This window comes from Brienomyrus brachyistius, chromosome 19 (genome assembly GCF_023856365.1).
Source record: "Brienomyrus brachyistius isolate T26 chromosome 19, BBRACH_0.4, whole genome shotgun sequence".
NCBI lineage: Eukaryota > Metazoa > Chordata > Actinopteri > Osteoglossiformes > Mormyridae > Brienomyrus > Brienomyrus brachyistius.
Genome location: NC_064551.1, coordinates 14219504 through 14239253, shown reverse-complemented (window position 1 = coordinate 14239253; position 19750 = coordinate 14219504). Strand labels below are relative to the sequence as shown.

Here is a 19750-nt window from a genome sequence, read left to right as displayed (position 1 = left end):
GGTTTGTTGCCCTGTATGTGGGCTCTCCAGCGCCTTTTCCGAGTCCAAAGACATGCAGTTCGGTTTACTGGTATCTCTGAATTGCTCCATATTACAGTATCTGTGGTCGGCTCGCTTACCCCCCCTCTCCCCCCCACCCTAACCCATGACACTGTACCAGATAAGCAGACGGAGAATGTATGGATGACTGCTTATTGATCGAATGCACTGTAGGGGGATTTTGGAAGCTATAGCTGGTGAATTTTTTTATTTGCTGTGGTTCAAATTCTGGACTTAAACCCTGGCAAATACCAAAAACCCCAACCCAAGTTTGATTCTGGATAACTTTACCCAAGTTGTAAATGACCAGAGGAAAAACTGTTTCTGCTGTACCCAGGTAAGGCTTATGCGATTAATCTTAACAGATATAAAGTATGTTTTTTTTTACCAACAAAAAAGGTTGATGAAATTTTCATTCTAATTTAATTCAACACAGTTTATCTTCGTGCATCGTGTGTAACGTTACATAGGGATTCTATTGTGTATAATTTTTTTATAGTAATATTAAGAGGACTTTGATTAATTCGTGAAAGATCTGAGTAATAGCCATGGTAAGATTATAATGGCTATAATAGTTACCTAAAGTCCCTAAGGCTTTATGAATAGACAGACACCATAAATCCAGCATGTGGACTCATCAGGCATCAAAATCACATGGACTCTGCTCTTAACCGTTCAGACTCTTGTATGCAGTTATTCAGCAGTGAACTCTGGGAATTCGTTTGCAGTCGCCTCCAGGTGAAAACAAATAATCACTGAAAATGAGTAATGGGGCGGCCTTCCTTATGTTATTTCACCTTTTTTTGTCTTGCTTTCCAATGCAGTGATATTATGGAGAACCTTCCGCTTCGCATTTCGTAAACCAATTTAGTTTTAACGTGTTTTTGCACCGGCGAATGATGCCCGGGGACTAAATTCGTAAAGTTCTCTCCTGTTTGTACACATTGGGTGTGGCGTGTCAGTCTAATATTAATTAATTCTCAACTTAAGAGATTTGTTTTTGTTGTTTTTTAACTATTAAAATTGAAAAGCTTGAGGCGTACACAAACTCCCCTTAGATGATTCCGTGAATTATATTTTATCATCATTGCTGACCTTTAGGAGTGTTTAATTTGGAATTTATTTGCAGTAAATAAACTGGATTATTTCAGCACTCTCCTCTTTTAGGCATGGCTAAAGCTGTTTCCCTGGCTTTCGCTTGGTCCTGGACCACTGGCCGGGCTTCGCTTCAGACGATTATGCGTGTCGACTGGCTCGCCTGAGGAAATTGATTTTGACGTCTGTTTATGGAGCGGAGCCGCCAAGCGCTTTCAGCATCCGAGCACAGCAGATTTCTGGGGTGTCACAGCGGCTGCCGTTTTTTCCACCGTGCCTCCCAAATATATTAAAACAAGCCGACACATTTTTGTGGCATGGTGGTTTATGAAATTGACTGACAACCTGAAGGTTGCAGGTTCAATTCTCTGATGATCCTATAGTATCCCTGAGGGCTGTGAAATTTTTTGTTTGGTTTGTACACTTCTCTGTATGCAGTAAATGGTTAAAATTGCAAGTTAACTTGCATGAAAGTATCAGCTGAACATTAAATATATTTGCAACAATATTCTTTTTATTATATAGATGTTATGCCTGGGGTGGCATGGTGGTGCAGTGGTTAGCACTGTTGCCTCACACCTCTGGGACCTGGGTTCGAGTCTCCGCCTGGGTTACATGTGTGCAGGGTTTGCATGTCGTCATGGGGTTTCCTCCGGGTACTCCGGTTTCCCCCCACAGTCCAAAAACATGCTGAGGCTAATTGGAGTTACTAAATTGCCCGTAGGTGTGTATGTATGAGTGATTGGTGTGTGAGTGTGCCCTGCGATGGGCTGGCCCCCCATCCTGGGTTGTTCCCTGCCTCGTGCCCATTGCTTCCGGGATAGGCTCCGGAACCCCCGCAACCCAGTAGGATAAGTGGTTTGGAAAATGGATGGATGTTATGCCCTTTTTGGCGTTTGTGGCTTGCCGTAGTTTGAATCTAACACATTCCACCGGAATCCAAACTCTTGTCCCTCTTTCCGCCATGCTCATGTCAGCTTCACTCAGACGAGTGGAAGGCAGAGTACTGACGCACGTTTGGTGTTCCCCACTCACACAGCCCTGCCAGTGGCCTGCATTAATCTCCTTTATCTCACATTTTTAATGGTCTTCATTCTGTGCTCCTCTCTGGCATTATGTAGATCAATGAGGCAGATTCTTTGCTGCGTAAATGGAGGGCGATAGGTGGTAAATTATTTTTATGAAAAGAACAGGTTTATCAGAATGTTTCAGCTTCGCATATTATTCAAAAGCCTGTCAGAGTGTTGAAGAGAGAGGTTACTCAAAGGTTACTGCCATTTTGTGCTTGAAAGTAAGATGTGAAATTTAAGTGGTTCAGTAGTCAAAAGTTACTGGGGGACCTTCAGAAAATGGGAGACTCTTAAATATACCATTTAATTCTGTTGTTTTTTTTTTCCTTTACCTCTTTCTAGGAACAAGGCAAGATTGGCGTCACCTTCAACATCGGAACAGTGGACATCAGCGTGCGGGAATCGAGTCCGGTGAACGACGGGAAGTATCACGTGGCCCGTTTCGTGCGGAACGGAGGCAACGCCACCCTGCAGGTGGACAACTGGCCAATCAACGAGCATTTCCCCACAGGTGCGACACAGCTATTCGCCGGTGAGCTCACCACTCAAAGGCCCGCTGGACAGCAACAGCATTCGGGGCGGCGGCTAATAATGAGGGGGGAAAAACAAACAGAGAGTGCGCTTTGTTCTGTGGTGCGACGCACCCATCTGAGGGGCGGCTCACTCCAATTTGCTTAAGCACAAACAGATGTTAAGCTAATACACTTAGCTTATGTCTTTGTGCCGCCGCACTGGGGAAAGAAGGGAGGAAGTGCTCAAAAGTGAAAACCTGTATTAAGCCGGCAATCACCACCACACATGTTACTTTTATCACCCCTGAGGTTTTTGCACGCGGGCAAAATTCAGATGGAGCAAGGAACACCTGCGTCGTGTACGAGGCCAGCCAGGAGAGAGGCGCCGTCTTGCAGGAAATGTAAATGGGGGACATCTGGCGATTTCTGTTTTTTTATAAAAGGAAATGAAACCTCCTGTGAAACACACATCGTCCCTTACTGTGCGGGCACCTCGAGTGTGTGGTGCTGCCAGTGGTGGGCATTGCTGGTGCCTGCACCGTTTCCCCTCTGCCCTGCGTTCTACAGCCCGTTCCTCCTTCAGCCCAGCGAGGCTCTCTGTCGGCCGACGGCCCTCACACATCGGCCATGAAGTCACGGAGCTGCCGAGGCAGGCGATGAGGAATCGCAGCAGGTTAAGTGACACGTCGCGCCTGCATCGACCGAGCTTGTCAGACGGCAGGGGGCAGTCCTAATTATTGATTTTATTATTCGTTTACTATAGTAATAAGCCGATTGACGATAATTTTGAATCAGAGTTGCCTTTGAAAAAGCAAGGAAAGGAAGCAAGCATCTCGGCGAACTGCGGGACAAGTAAATAAATCAGCTGCTATGGCAATGGAAGCCGCAGCGTCACGGTAACGCTGAATAAACGCGGGAGAAGCTGCTACGCTGGTGACAGGGACGACTTGGGGGAAGCAAGCCCCTCTGTGATTCAAGTCCCCTGTGCACCATCAAGTGAATAACCCAGTGTGGCTGTGGGGGCCGAGTTAATGAAGTTGTAGTGCCTCAGTAATGAGCAAATAAATTACTAGGGCTGATAACGTGTGAATGAAGTGGCAGTGCTCCAGCTCGGATGGATAAGGGAAGGACGGTCATAGCCCTGGTAGAGGAGGGAGCATTATGGAGGCGGGTAGGTTACCATAGTGATGCACTGCTAGGGGATCAGCATCACAGCGACCGACTGGCCTGCCTTCCCGCTGGGCCGCTGCAGCTGGCGTGCCCTGGGTGCTTTTAAGGCAACGGCAATTAAAACGTGGCCCCTGCTCTCCAAGACGTGCACAGGAGCTGCACCGGGTCTTCCACCACGTGTCTCGGGCACATGTGCACGCTCACGCTTGCACGTTTGCACGAGGGACTCACACAGAGAGTAGCTCAGGGACACAGATGAGCCGCAAATCTCAACTCTCATTTGTTGCCATTAGTGTGACTCATAATATGGCTTCAAAGGGCTTATGCATATTCATATTTATTCATTACCAAGGGACTTTTAGTAGTAAAGGGATGCTGCATGCATGGGTGCAGACGCGTCTCTGCAGCAGGGCCAGGCATCAGAGCTGCGCGTTCAGGATCAGCAGCACAAACCCATATTATTAAGGTAACTTATAATTAGGCTGGTGCTCGTTGGGAACTGCATCAGAGGATGCCTTATTACTACAATCCCCCGAATACATTTAGATGTAGTGAAATTAGTTTCCTTATACTTTGGTCTTAAGCTCCATAATAAAATGCAATCTTTGGATTTAAGCTGTATTAAAATATTTGACTGAAAGTCCCCCGTTGGTTAATACGTGTCACGATTAGCAAGGATACTGGCAAATTTTGCATCTACATAAGATATCCTTTATTGATCCCAGAGGGGAGCACATTGTTATATATAAAAATGAGTGAAAATTGTATATTTCTAATATCAGTATGGGTCATTTGATATATTTCTTTGTTGTATTCCTGACTATGTATATTTTACTCACATCAGTAGAATATTCCCCTACTTCAGAATGATTCTGGAATTCCCCCCCCTGAATGCTTGTGTAGAGTGATTGGGGATGAGCACCTGTTGAGGAAGTGGCTGCGAGGAAATGAACGGCATGATGCTTATGGACCACAGTGACTCAGCACTGCAGTGTACAGGCAGGCGATGTGTACGGGCTTCACCACGCAGGCAGTCGCCCACACTGCATCTATTGTTTAACAGTTTTCACACGCCGGTTGTTATATTAGCATATTTCAAACGGCATTGGAACAAAAAATGTGAGAATAGTCCTCCCCCCACACAGTATTTTTATCTTATTCTGTGACTTTTTCATCTAGTTCCCTTCCAAGTTTTCTTCTGAACAGATTGCCTTGTTAATTAACTGAGATAAATATCTGTGTGTATTTGTAACTGCGGCAGTAACATACTTCATTTTCACTCGAAAGCACTGTCCACGTTAACTCTTTGTCGTATTAGTAAACACGTACAGCCCTGTGTGAACCCCAAACACAATTACTACCCACTATAAATGTAGGCGTCTGCTGCAATTGTCAAGCACACCAAACATTTGAGCTACTTGATGAACTTTCCAGAAGCTAGAATCTCATACTTTGACGAATAAGGATGCAAGAAATAAATCAATGTTTTTTTGCACAGATATTTGTATTTATTTTCAGTGTGAACTGAAAGCGAGACCTTCTCCACAGCAAATTACCAGCTATGAAAGGTTTTTTGTTAGGGCACTAGAGGAAATCACCTCAGTTGGGCTGATTTTAAATGCCTGTCATCAGCTTTTTAATGGCAGGGCAGTGAAACCAGGTTAAAAATGTTTGAATATCTTCTGGGCAAAGCTCCTCTCTAATTATTAAGTACATCTTCTAGTGGAATTTGTGTTTAGAGAACTCCATGATTAAACGCCAAAGGAGGATCCAATACTGAAACATCAGGTGATTTTTTTTTTTTTCAATTATACTTCATTGTAATTTATTATTGATAGGCACACAGAGCGGTTACTCGTTTCCATGTGCTGTGTGAGAGCTAAATGGAGTATGATTTCAGCTGCTGATTAACGCGGGGAAGCAGTCCCTTGGAATGGGCGGCTAGCTCTGGGGATCGGCCCTTTTAAGAGAATATGCGCGCATGTGCAGCAAATGGAGTATCCCATCAGCTTCAAATTGTCGCATTCGGGAGCATTCTACAGAGGATACGCTCGGTAATCCTCACGCAGGCAGTGTAGCACATTGAGGAATTTGGGAATTTTTGGCAGTTGAATGATGCTAATCCTTTTTTCACCCCAATGACATGTGGAAGTGGAGAATACATGGTCTCTTAAGTAACCTGTGTTTAGACCTGAGATTACTGAGATTGTACGTTTATTCGGTGATCGCTATTTTCGTAATAATTATAAGAATACAAGCAGTCCCCAGGTTACGGACGAGATCCGACATGTCTGTCTTTAACCTTCGTTCTGCGTTAGCTTTCTCTTCCTATCTATTATGTTAGACAGGTCAGTGCCAACCTGTGTCTTAAATCAGCCATAAAATACCCCTCAAAAGAATAACGCCGGCTGGCATTTAAAAAAAATTTTGTTAGGTGATTTAACAAAAACAATTGCATGTTCTACAGTTTTTCATGTAACTTCAGAATATGGCTTCCAGTATGCCTCCACAAGTCTGGTTTTGTCACAATTAAAATTTCATAAACATAAATTCTATTAAATGTTACATCAAAGAAACAGTTGATCATGTCTTTGCTGGTCACTTAGCTCTCTGAAACTGTTTCTGGTATGATTTTATTTTGTGTGAAGCATCAGGATTTTGTCTGTACATACTCCAACAATAATCAGCCATCATATTTACATTGCAACATCCTTGGTATCTTCACTCCATTTCACTAATATCTTGGTGAAATCACTAACCTTGCTCCTCACTATACTCACCCAAATTTTCAGGAAAGTAATCAAGGTGCGAGTCTAGGAAATGCATCTTGACACTCATTTTACATCCAAGATCTTGAAAACAACATATATCTTTGACGTGAACCTGATAGTCAGATGACTTCTCGTTTCTGAGAAATCCATCAACAACTTCACGGAATTCTTCCCAGGCTTGCCTCTCCACTGTCACCAATTTGGCTGCAAATACACTGTCCTTCAGCAACCTTCTTATCTCCCTTTAATTTAGCATCACTGGAAATTCACTGACTAGATACTGAAAAGCTTCGCCTTCCTAACCCAGCGCATTTAACGTTAAGGTCGGCGTCAGTGGACCTGCAGCAGCAAACCTGTAAGTTCACTGTAAGCTGCCTATAAACCCTGCAGACTAGTTTGTCCAAAAAATTAGTCTATGACAGGTTAGTGGTGATTTTATATGACTGGTATCAAAATGACATTATTAGGTATGCAATGCATTGTATATGAAAAAAAGTTAAAGTAGAAATCACAGATAAACCAGACATGATGGAGCAAAACTAAATATACTAAAATGTTTGTTTATGAAGGGTGTTTGAAAAATGTCATTTGATATTATTCAACAAATTTTATGTCAGCTAGTGTCATTTATCATACAAATTGGTTTTTACCTCTTGGTTACCTTGTTAGGCTCCCTTATCCATGAAAAGACTGGTTTTAATATTTTTGGTGTGGCTTTCTGAACCTTTCTGGGCCTCCTGTTTTCAATAAAATACAATGGTAAAATAAACCTCAAGAGAATTATATTAACAAACTGAATTGGTCTTATCTTGCCTTACATGCCTGGGCATGCCTTTATTTTCATTTTTGTTTTGTTTATATAGAGATTCCTGACAAAGTCAAAAAGCCTTGATGCAGTACACAGATTTATGTGGTGCTTCTAAAAACGGATCGGTGGCGACCCGAACACCACAGGAAGGTTAACCCCCACCCAGCCCTAACCTTAACCCCCACCCAGCCCTAACCTTAACCCCCACCCAGCCCTAACCTTAACTATAAGTAACCAAATAAAATGTGAGAGTTTCAGCATTTTACAGATCTTTGATGGAAAATGTGGCCAATTTATAACCACTTAGCAGACTAACTAACCATACACAGGAAAAAGACAGAATAACTGTTACTGTTGGAATCCATCCAGACTGCACCCCAGCCTGGCACCCAGACAACCCTCCCAGGCAAAACCACACTAAGCATTTAAAGGATGGATGGATGGATGGATGGATGGATGGATGGACAAATGTCACCTCTTGTGCCAAATGTTGTGCCTGAAATTTAGGCAGTCCCCAGAAGCCATAAAGTTTATTACATAAAAAACTTGAGTTAAATACAACGTTCAGTAAAAGCGAAACCATGTCCTACTTTGTGAAGCTCATGAAAACAGTGAACAACTTCAGCCATTCGACAGCTCAGAGTATAGTACAGTATCATATGTAGTTACTTTCATTATTACTGTTTTATTATTATTATTATCATATACTTTGTTATTACAGTTCCAATCTACCTACAAATCCGGCTTAAGGGTGTCCTGTTGGGAATAGAGTTTCCCCAAAGAAATTAATGGAGAGTCCCCACAAAGATATAATTAGAAACCCCAGTGTGTGTGTCTGTGTGTGTCTGTGTGTGTGTCTGTGTCTGTGCGGCTGGATGTCCGCCCCACACCATAATCTTCCTGTAATCTTGCCTTAATCTTTCCCCCCGCCAGTACGGTGTCCCTGACTGGATGAGGCATCATGGCAGGCAGTTAGATGGATGTTAATCTGGGATCCTTAGGGCCCCCCCCCCCATTCTGGACTTCAAAGCGCGAGTGGAATGAGGCGCTCCACAGCTGCCAGTGAACCCAGCAGCGCTGAGCATCTGTGCGGCGTGTTTCTGAGCTGCCTGGTGCTGTCATTAACAGCCTCGTGGTCCCTGCTCTCCCCTTCCCTGCAGCAACAGAGCCCCTGACTACCCCCCCCCCACCCCAATCCCGCTTAAATCGAATTGATTCTTCAGAAGGCGCTGTGATGAGAGCTCGGTATGAAATTCCTCAGGTCGCAAAGCTACTAATTGACTCCAACGTATAATAACTGCTTCTTGATCTTTCCTTGCAGGTGGCGATTTTGGGGGTTTATTTTCACGTGAGGTGTCCCGGACCGCTGTCTGATAAAGCAAAATGGCCCTCTACCCCCACCCCAGCCACCAACCCCATAACAGCAGGCCTTCTTTTATCCGGCCTACAAGACACAATGGCCAAATTATGCATTTCTCTGCACGATCTGGCATTCTGCCTCCTCCCCCCACCATTTTGGTTCTTGTTGAACCCATCTTGCCAAAAGCACCCTGTTGCAGGAATTTCTTGATGGCAGCATTTAAGCCACCATTAGCGTGTAGGCAGCACGCAATTGCAGCCTTTGCTTGAGGTGCAAGGGTATCTTCTGAGCCTGGCAGTCCCCCCCCCCCCCCCCCCCCCCCCCGAGTGTCAAAACGAGCTCTAAGCTGCCCGGGCAGATAGGTGAGGAGGGGTCTCACTCTCTGAGGGATGGTGAGGCCGTGTTGCCGTGATGATGAGCTGCTCTGTAGTGCCGCAACCACTTCTGCATTGTCCTTTAGGGGTGCAGAAAATGGCCACCGCTTTCCAGGATAATTGCTCTGCATGGCTGATTTTGCATCTTGTGTTTTTTTCCATGGCGTAAACATTTGTTTAAGTTCCCATGGTTACCTGAAAAAAAAATGAGAGAAAAAGTAACGGCTGTATTGTGGATAAAGAGGCCGGTGTGCCAGCACCGTGCCACCTGTAGTGCCAACCGGCCTGTAGCCGCAGGGTCTGCGCTTCCTCTGTCAGCGGGCACGGCGGGCATCCTGGCACACTTACCTCATCGGCCGCCCTCCGCGTACCACAGTGTGGTATGGGGGTGGGGGGTTATTTATGGGAGGTACACGCAGCCAGTGAGGCCTGCCTGCCCATGGAACAGCACCATGCGTCCTTGTTCAATGACCTTCCGTAATAGGGGTGTCCTGCTCTGCGTTTGGGGAGAGCTGGGATAGGACCAACCGCCAGGCCCCCCCCTTCCCATTGCCGCCGGCATTAGAATTCAGGTTGAAGGGTAGTTTGTTGTATGTGCCTGTCTCGATGGGGACTGCCGCCAAGACTCTCGCAGTGCGTCTAACGCGCTTCCACTCTGCTGCTGCCAAAGAGTCATCCCTTTTTTCCCTTTGAAAGACGGACGCTTGTGCGGGGGGGGGCGGGGGGGGGGCGCTGAGAGGCTCTTGTCTCCAGTCTTGTCTTTTCCAAGGACGCGACGGTCAAACGCAGTCCCTGTCTAGCGCAGGCCGGTGTCCTCGCCAGGGCATGAGGCAAAGCTAGTCAGCAGTGAAGGGAAAGTAAATCTTAGCTATTAAACTATATAAGAAAACTTGTCGTATTTATTTTTATGTCCATCGCTGAATTTGTTGGCGGATGACAGAGGTGCTGCTGCACCGTTTCTTCTCTGAGCAGGCTGAGAGGTGTCGGATACGACCTGGCAGAGGCGCCTGTCTGTGGGGGAGGTCCGGGATGAGCCCGCTTAACCTCACAGCAAGAGCAGCACGATTCAGCTGATCACGGCATTTAACACCGAACCGCGGGCGTTGGGAGAACAGGACGCTCGCCAGCCTCGGGACCTCGGGCCAAGAGCAGGGATTGAGGCGCACGTGCTGAGCGATTTGCCTGGGCAGCAGTCTGAGGGAGGGCTTAGCCGTCAGCACTGACCAGCGCTCACTACCGCTCGCTGCAAATTGCTTTATATTCTTTCTGCATTGTTCACTTTTCTCTCTCTGTGTAAATTTGGGGTTTATAGTGAGCTTTTCGGCTCGAGTGCCTACTGACGGTAGATAGTACATACTGCCCATGCATCTGCTCATGGTAGATAGTACATGCTGCCCATGCGCCTGTTGACGGTAGACAGTACATACTGCCCTTTGCACTTCGTTATCCACGGTTGGTTATTAGAAATGGCTTTTATAGTTCAAACTCAAATATCAGGAAGCTATTTTCTTTATTTCTTATGGGGAAAATTATAATTTGTTCCAGGTCCATCCTAGAAATCCCGATTAATCTCCCAAAAAGAACCGTAACTCTCAAAAGTACCTACTTCTGCATGATTAAAAAAAAAAAAAACACTTTAGGCACCTAATTATTGGATGTGGTTTTGTGTTTATATGCAGACATTTACCGTACCTCACTCACATTCCCAGATGTTAGGCTTAATTTGAGGTGTTTAAATGGGACTTTAAACTATGCGAGTTGGAATACCAGGGTACAGGTGCATTATTACATCTTTTATACTAACGTTATATGTATTTATATTATGATATCATTATGTATAATTTATATTTTATTCAGAGAGCCCATGGGAAGCTATATCCACATTGTACATAATTTATAACTTTATGTATTTTGCAAACCACAGTTTACACATTAGGAAGTAATTTAAGGAACGTATAAATGCCTTTGTTTATTTTATCATTTAATCACATAACTGAGCCGAACATGGGCCTTGAGTGTTAGGATACACAGCACCTCCACCTGTAACTGTTCACGGCAGTGCAAGGCTGCCATAAAGACATGGTACAGTTTGGAGTGGATTAAAGTGTTACGGCTTAGGGAATAGTGAAGAATATCTGCGTACATACCAATGAGTCAGTCTGCTATTTACGGTTTTCCTTAAAACACCGAACTGATTAATAAAACTTAGTTTATATGTAGGATGCATCTTTAATCGCGGCTCCCAATTTAGCCGTTGCGACCGTGCACCCACCCCCACCGATTTGGAGGGGGCAGAAGCGGCTGTGCGTGGAGTGTTTCGCTGCCACTCACGTGACTCACCACTGTACGTAACAGCTGGTGGGCGAACACTTCTGCTGGGAACGTGAGGCAGAGACAGACGCATTTCTCTCCGTGAAACCGCCAGCGACGCGAGGCCTTTGAAGCGATGCGGAGCTGCGAGCCGCCGCGTCCTGCCTGCCCGCATCATTTGCCGGCGCAGCATCGGAATCTGCTGTGTCGCTCGTTTCTCAGGCCGTTGGAGGGGGATTTTGGCGTCCTGCCGTGTTCGGCGCTCTGATGCTCAGCTCGTACGTCGGCGCATTCCTGTATCGCATTTGGATTGGAAATGACAGAAAGATGCATCCTGAAATAAACGCGACTGGAAACTCTGGGAATAAAGGAAAAAAAAAACGCACTAAGATATGGATTGAAAATGAGACAAACACTGAACAATACATGGGACATTGAAGGCCAATTATGTATGATGTCTAGGTCTTCAGCTGCTTCATCCATCCATCCGTCTCCTACTAGAGGGTGACAGTGAATCTGCAGTTTATCCCAGGGGGGCAAGGACACGTGGTAGGGGACACCCTGCTTGGGGTGACACACTTCAGGGGTTCCCTGGCAGTGCAGTTGGCCTGTTGGTACACCGGGCCCTGTGTCATCCTTCGCCAAGGCATATGTTTGTGGGCACTGTTTGTAATGATGAACGACCATTGAAGATCGATGTGTGATACAGCCCTTCCCGACACAGGGATCACGCGTCAGCCACGTTCCTCTTACACGGAGAGCCTTAATTTCCTTGTCAAATGTGTTTATGCCCCTGGGTGTCTGCGACATGCCAGGATTCTGATGGCGTTTTGATAGACAAGGCGTCTCAGCACCAGTGACACCCGGAGTTTGTTTCTGATGGCATGAAAAATGTGTTACAACATGGGAGGTGTTTGTTAGATGATTTGCAATTTAATCTGTTTCATTTATACATCAAATCTAATTCCAGTTCACTTTATTCTCATACTTAAGGCGGTGATCTTGTGGGCTCAAAAATAATATAATTTAATGCCATTAATTCAGTTTAAAATGAATTCAAATTGATGTCATAATCGCTCATAATTTATAGATTTTTTTAGAGATATTTAACACTGTGTTGTGGGAGAAGAAAGACAGTGAGCCCTTGAATTTGAAATGAAACTATTTTGAAGAGTAGCATTCATTCGTCTTCCAGCCTCCTCTTTTCATCTTCCAGTCTAGTGCAGGGTTGGATGACTATGAAGCTTATCCCTGGCAGAATTAGGCAGAAGGCCAGTCCATTATAGGGCAGAGTAGCATACTAGAGATGAAATTTGCTTTTTTAGAAATGAAATCTTAGCCAGTGATGATCATATTTCGGCTGATTTTGAGGGTATGGCCTGGAGCTCTGGGCTCACCTTCCAGAGCCTCCCATGATGCTGAGGCGACTGCTGTGGGAGCCAGAGCCAGAATGGGGGAGTGGAATATCTGCCGTCATTGCAGTAGGACAAGTTCTGGAAGAATAGGTTGGCATCAAGGCAGCGGTGCAGGCATGCCTGCCACTGTGGCGTGTGGTTTCTCTTTAAAATAGTTAGTAAAAATGAGAGTACATTTTTGTATGAACAGACATTCCACAGTCTGTGTCTGGGAACTAATGAGTCAGTGAGGCATGGTTTTGAGCTCTTGGTGCGTCCTTTGGTTTAAAAACCGTGGTTAAGAGTCCAGGAGGGCGGTCTTAACAGAAGGCCTGGTCATTTAAAGCAGCTCTGGCCTGCCGAGTCGCATGTAAGGCCTCCTCACACATAGTCTAGCAAGGAGGAGGTCAGCTTTAAGCAGCAGTGAAGAAAAGCCTCTGAGGTATTTAAACGTGCGATCGATGTGCCATGCAATAACGGAGGAGCAAATGCAGTTATGCAGTGACAGCAGCCCAAGGAAACCTACGAATCACCGCCTGCTCCTTCTTCTGTTTTAGTTTTGTCTTTTTTTATCTGGCTTCTCCGGTAATTAAATTTTAGCACAACGTGACTCATGGAAACGCCTGTTCTGTCCTTTCTGTAACGAGCGTGCATCAACATCAGCCTGATGCCTGAAATGAGGATGGGAGGAGCGTGTCCAGTTGGAGCTTGAGATCGTGGGGCTGCAATGTGCATTGTGAGGTTTGACTCCCATATGCAGGTGAGGTCACTTAACTCAATCGGGCCTGTAGGGGGCAGGTTTTTACTCCTGGTTAATCTCGCAGTGCCTTGTGTGAATGGCAGCTGCACAGGTCATTTGCAGTTTAGGGTACCGATAGCATTAAATTCCATACCGTTCCCTGCAGTGCACTGCACCCTACCCCAACACAGTTAAGGGATTTTGTGACAGAATTTTAAGTACAGACTAATGCGAAAAGCTCACAAGCGGACATGATAGCAAGGAAAACTGCACCCAAAAAGCTTAGGCTGGGAAAAGCAAGAAATCCAGGCCCAGTTGGCGGTTCAGACCTGCTGGGAATGCTCTCTTCATACAAGTCAGAGAGGCGTGTCCAAGTAGTATGTCGGGGGGGGGAATGGCAGTCGAGCTTGTGGACAGCCTCCGGTTAGGTCAGGTCGACTGGCCGGCTTCCCACTTCTCGTTTACGTGTTAAGGCAGGCTGACCAATGACCCCACAGACGTTTAACACGCTTGGCGGTACGATCGCTCCCACTGGGCACATCAAACAAAATCCAGTTGAGCCACTGCGGTCACTAGGATACGTGGCGAGTTCCAATGTCCCGCCGCTTATCGGTCAGGATCTGAGCCAACGATTTCTCAGGGACGGGATATATCGCCTTGTACTCAACAAGCCTGATACAATTACTCATATCGAAAACAAAATCTCCAGGCCCTCGATGTCTCCGGGGGGGGGGGGGGGGTAGGCTTTGGTTGGGGCGGCTGGTCTAATCCCACCGCTAAGCAGGATGGGTGCAGACGAGCCTGTGGGCTCCTGAGCCAAGGGCATAACTGGAACGTGGCAGTGCACACTGGACCCCGAGAGGGGCGGAGCCTGAGTCCCCATAGCTCTCTAATGAGATGAGGAAGCAGAGATGGAGGCCTGGTTCCTTCCTATGTTTTTTTCTGTCAAGTTTATTCACAAGGGCCACCCCTCACCCTGCCGTTGAGGTTATTGATGTTTGGTTATTTTCCTGACATATCTTTGTGTGCAGAGTAATGGAGACATCTTAAAATGCTTAATAGCTTCTCCCAAACATTTCAGGGTGACTTCCTCTCTTAAGCCGTGAACTGTAACCGTCCCAGTTAGAAACGCTTCAGTCAGGATGGTGAGCTGAACCACGTCACGCAGCAGTGGTGGAGAGGACAGGGGTTTTTGGGGTGGTGCTGAGGACAAAGTTAATGGAAACGGCAAGGCAAGAGAAAATGGGGAGAGTTTTTGACATGAGTCAGGTTTAATACAGGAATGGCCATCACTGTCTGGACTGGATTACCTGGGAGATACTGCAGAAGTAACAGGTGACAGGAGTTTGGCATATTCTTCCTGATCACATGATCCTGCCCCACAAAGGCCACACCTACTTGAATATAATGTTATTTAAAGCACTCTTATTAAGTTCGTCTTTCCACTTTTTTGTGTGAAACTCTTTCTTAGAAGAGCAAAACGTCTCTTTCAGAAATTTATGAAATTTGTTTCTCATAATTTGAGCACAGTAATCTTTACTTCTGTTTTTTTTTGGTCACACTCCTCCTCAGAACTTCAGCTCTGCCTTTCACCATTTCTTGAAACCTTAAAGCGGTTGGACCCCATTCTTTTGTCGTTCATATAATTATGGCCTGTGATGTTGATTAGCAGAACTTTGATTGCTGTTTGCGAATATGACAGGGCTCAGCATTGCTAGATGTTGCTGCCTTTTGCTGGTGGTTGGGGCACTTGTTCCGCCTGCAGTCCCATCATGGTTACGGATGTCACATGTGAGTGTAAGGGGCCCAACAAGCCACCGATCACCACAACAGCGGTGATCACCTCCTCCCCTTTAGTGTTCTGACATCTAGAGGTAATTCCTGTGTTTGGTGCTGCCTCTTCCACATATTTTTAGTTTATGGTTCATAGTCAGTATTTGTCTCTGTGGTTTTGTGCCCCCCCCACTCATCAGTCTCAGCCGGGCTAATAACCCTTAAACTGGTTGTGTGATCCGCAGCTTCTTGCGGCATGATGTGTGTTCGGCACATGCTCTGACCTGCCTGCCTCACCATGTGGGGAAGTTAACAGTAAACCAAAAGGTTTCAATTAGCTAACGTGCACAGATAGCGAACCAACACAACAGTAAGCAGCAAACAAGAGTATCTCTTCTATAAAATCTCCCTCTCCTGTAACCTCATTCCCTTAATTAAGGAGCCCCTCGAATCCTTTATCTGCTGAGATGTAACTGGGCCAGGGTGGATGTGATTGGCCCAGTTGCCTGCCTATCATCCTCCTCTGGGCACGTGGTGCCCTCTAGTTGCCTGCACCTCTTATTGCGTGGTTGCCACATACCTGGCCTTAAAGGGCCCCAGGCATCAACAGAAGTGCTGCTCTGTCAAAGCGGCGTGCGGGGTACGGCAAGGGGTTGCCATGACGATGACTGGTGTGATGGATGGCTGCCATCCGAGCAGCCTGCGTCTGAGGGTGTTTTGGTAAGTAGCGCGGTCGATAGGTTTTATCCCTCTGTGGCTAAGTGTGTCCTCAGAAGGATCGTACTCTAGGTGTTCAGGTCACTTCTGGCTACCGTCCATGGTGAGCAATCAAGCAGCGAATTATGGGTAATTATGGCCTTCCTGTCCCATCAAGGTGTGCTGCACTGGGCCTTAGTTTACTGATGGGGTAGAATATCACTATAGCTGCCCTCAACCCCTCCCCCCCACCCCCCCACCTTCAAAGAGAAGTGTATCTGTCCCCCCACAGACCATGCCCAGGCAGATCAAAGGCTCTGCAGATGCATGTCGATTAACCCTGTTCCTCGGTCCCCCCCACTCAGTGCTCACTACCCCCCCGCCGTCTTTGAAGAAGCCAGCGCAGAAACCTGCCCCCACCCCCCGACTCACCGCTAAGCCCACATTATTGTTTCCAGCTTCCAGCTGCTCTTCGGAATACAAAATTAAACAATGCTTAGCTGCATTTGGACAATGTACATTCCGATTTCTCTGGTAATATACAATATTCTCCCCTGGAAAAGATTAAGAGACCACTCTACTTTTTTTTTTTTTTTTAAATATGCATTTTTAAATTCTGGCTCCGTCCTGGTTTTCCTGACAGAAGGTTATACCAGAAGACAGGCTGCTTCCAGGCTCAGAGTATCTAAGACTCCAGTACACAAGAACACGGTGAAGCAGGAGACACTGGGAATGACCTGAAAGCAGCCAGACAGAGGGAGGAAGCGGCTTTCCAGAGATGACCGTTAACTTAATAGAGAGTTTCTCATGAATCGAAGGATGACCTCAAGTGACCTTCAAAAGGAATGGGAAACATTAAGTGCAGGTGTGAAGTGCACTGCTAGGACAGTTCATATCAGGCTCCTAGAAGCAGGACTGAAGACCCATAAAGCAAGGAAGAAGCCCTTCATTGGTGAGAAGCAGGGAAGAGCCAGACTGTAGTTGGCAAAAAATCTCAGGCACACACCCATAAATTGAAAAATAAGTGAAACTGAAAAATTTGCTGTGGTCTCTTAATTTTTTCCAGAGCTGCATATGACATTAAAAGAAATGCTGCGTAGCTCTTCTGAACTTCTGTGAACCTGAACAGCAATAAATGTACTCGTTCTTTCTCAAGATGAAACTCTGTAAAACAGGCTTTGTTTCTCACAACTCAAGGAGCCCTTCAAGTAGTTGCCGTAATGTAATTCCAGCTTTATGGGCTCTGGGAATCGTGGGATTGATCTAGCATGTCCTCGGAGTGGCACGCGGAGTTAGCCCTCAGTATGGCCTCACGCAGAGCTCGTCTCCTCATCCGCTTGCCCTTATCCCTAAGTGCTCTCTCTCTCTCTCTCTCTCTCTCTCTGTCTTCAGCAAATGGGCCTACGTGCCCTCCTGAAGGACACCTCATTGCCAGGCCACCCTCACCCCACTGAGCTCCTCTGCAGAGGTGTCACTTCTGATGGTGTTTTTAAGGACCTTGGCCGACATGGGATTCGAACCCATGCCTCATACAGTACAGTGTGTGACTACTGATCAGTGATCAGTGTCATGTTTACGCCTAGCAGTTTCGTAAGTGAGGATCAGTGGCCTGTACTACAAAGCAGGGTTACTGGCTTATCGGGGTAACTTGTCGGATTTCAGTAACCCCGCTTCATAGTACAGGCCACAGGAAGTGAGGTTCAAACAGGTGAAACGGCTATCCAAGCACTGCAAAGACCACCCAGCCCCCCCCCCCCCCCCCCCCCCCCCCACAAATTCAAGCCATCCCAAATACATCTCAGATCCTCACTGGGTCTGAAACCGGGGCTTTGATACTATTAGAGAAGCCTGACCTGTTCATCAAGCAGCTGGAGGTTCAGTGTTTATGGGACTGGATTTCTGACTCAGGTTTCAGGATCAAGTCCTTGGTCTGACAGCATCCCGGCTTCTAGCTAGACGGTTACATTTGCTCTTGTGTCACTCAGTATTCAGGATTTTTTTTTTTTGCAGTCTGAAGCTACAACTGCTACCTAGCAGAAAAATTCACACTAAACAGCAAATCGTCATGATTGTGAAAGACAGTGTTTTTGATATTGCATTTTTCTCTAAGAACTGTGGTTATGCACTGCCACACGCCATCACGAAACCCCAGCTCTTAGTCTTGACTGTCACCCCCATCTGGTAGAAAAGCACACCCTCGTGTTGCTATACCTCTCCCCTACCAGAAGGAGGCATCAGTTTGTGGTGTCTCAACCCTACCATTAACTCTGCAAACCCTTCAGAGCTCCTTCAGTGCTCTCATCTTAACCTCCAATAAAGCCATTCAATTGAGGTCATTTCATACAGGTTTTCACTGGAGTACCAAATTAGCTTGAGTTCCAATGTGAGTCGCCCTTCTCTCCTTTCCCCAAAACACTACTGAACTGATTTTTCTCTTGGTATGAATGCTGTCCATTGGACCATTGCTGAGTGTAATTTAACTACATCAGTTTTAATTCAAGTTTGTCATTGAACATGTTGTAAATATCTGCATGATTATAGCTTTTTCTTCCTCATGTTAGTGGATATTGAATTAGCGTTAACAAAATTATTTCAGCAATATACCTTATCTGTTCATTTAGAGTCATAGTGACCGAATGTTGTTGTGTTGAGGCTTTTAGGCTAAACTAATAATACAGGTTTTGCAAGAAAAGAAACCATTGATTGATTACATGCTTAGTGTTTTTGATTCATGCCTTTCGGTATTAAAATGAATTGAAAAAACGTCATAAATCCTCATAAAAAGTGGCTAAACGTGTTTTAAACAATGTCTAAATGGGAAGTGTTTCTGTTGCGACTGACGACTGTCTTAAGCTGTTTCTTAAACTTTAAAGGCGGCAGCGACACTGAGCGCTCTCAAACAGCTAGTAAGAAAATCACATTCAAAAAAACCCGGCCAGAAGAGTGGCTACAGGAGAAAGGTAACCACCGTTAAACTTCTGAACTTTTATTTTTACCTTTTCTTTGCTTATTTTTAACTGTTTTAACTAAAAAAAAAACAAAAACAATTTTAAAATGACTTAACACGGCAAATCAAACTCAAGATTCTTTGTGTTCGCAGTTTCGTCTTGGATTCACGTGCTTTTTGTTTGACTTTTATGTTTTGATTGTCTGTTGCTCTCTTTAGTAGGAAGCACTGGTGCTTAACCCCCCCCCCTCCGCCCCCCCCCCCCCCCCCCCCCCCCCGTCTGTTTTAACGTGAAATGCATGAGCGGGTAAATCATATAAATGTCCTCTGTAGCATGACTAAACCTGTCTCTGTTAACTCTCCTCATAAACCCAAAAGCCACAAAACGTAATTGTTTAGTCTCTGATTCATTTGTATGTTTCTTGTAAAACTGCCTCATATTTATTATTTATTACCTGACGGGGTTGGATCGAGGGTCCTCCGTATTTCAAGTAAGACATAATCTCATTATAAAGTGCATTTAAATATCATAACATGTAATCAGTGGTGTGTATTTCCTAAATACACAACTAGAGCACCAGCGCTGGGTCCTGTCACATCCACACGCTGCTCTCTTGGTCTGGCGTGGTTCATAATACCCATAAAGGCTGCCAAGCACTCAGTGGCTGCTCAGCTCTGCATGGCCTCGGTGT

General features: G+C 45.7%; 1 protein-coding gene across 1 annotated transcript in view; it reads left to right on the top strand.

The window, feature by feature from the left end:
- Positions 1–19750, top strand: part of LOC125714961 (neurexin-3a-like) — a 280661-nt gene that overhangs the window by 223982 nt on the left and 36929 nt on the right. Inside the window, 2 exon segments of the mRNA XM_048986129.1 lie at positions 2547–2715; positions 18985–19071. Coding sequence (XP_048842086.1) covers positions 2547–2715; positions 18985–19071 — 256 coding nt within the window.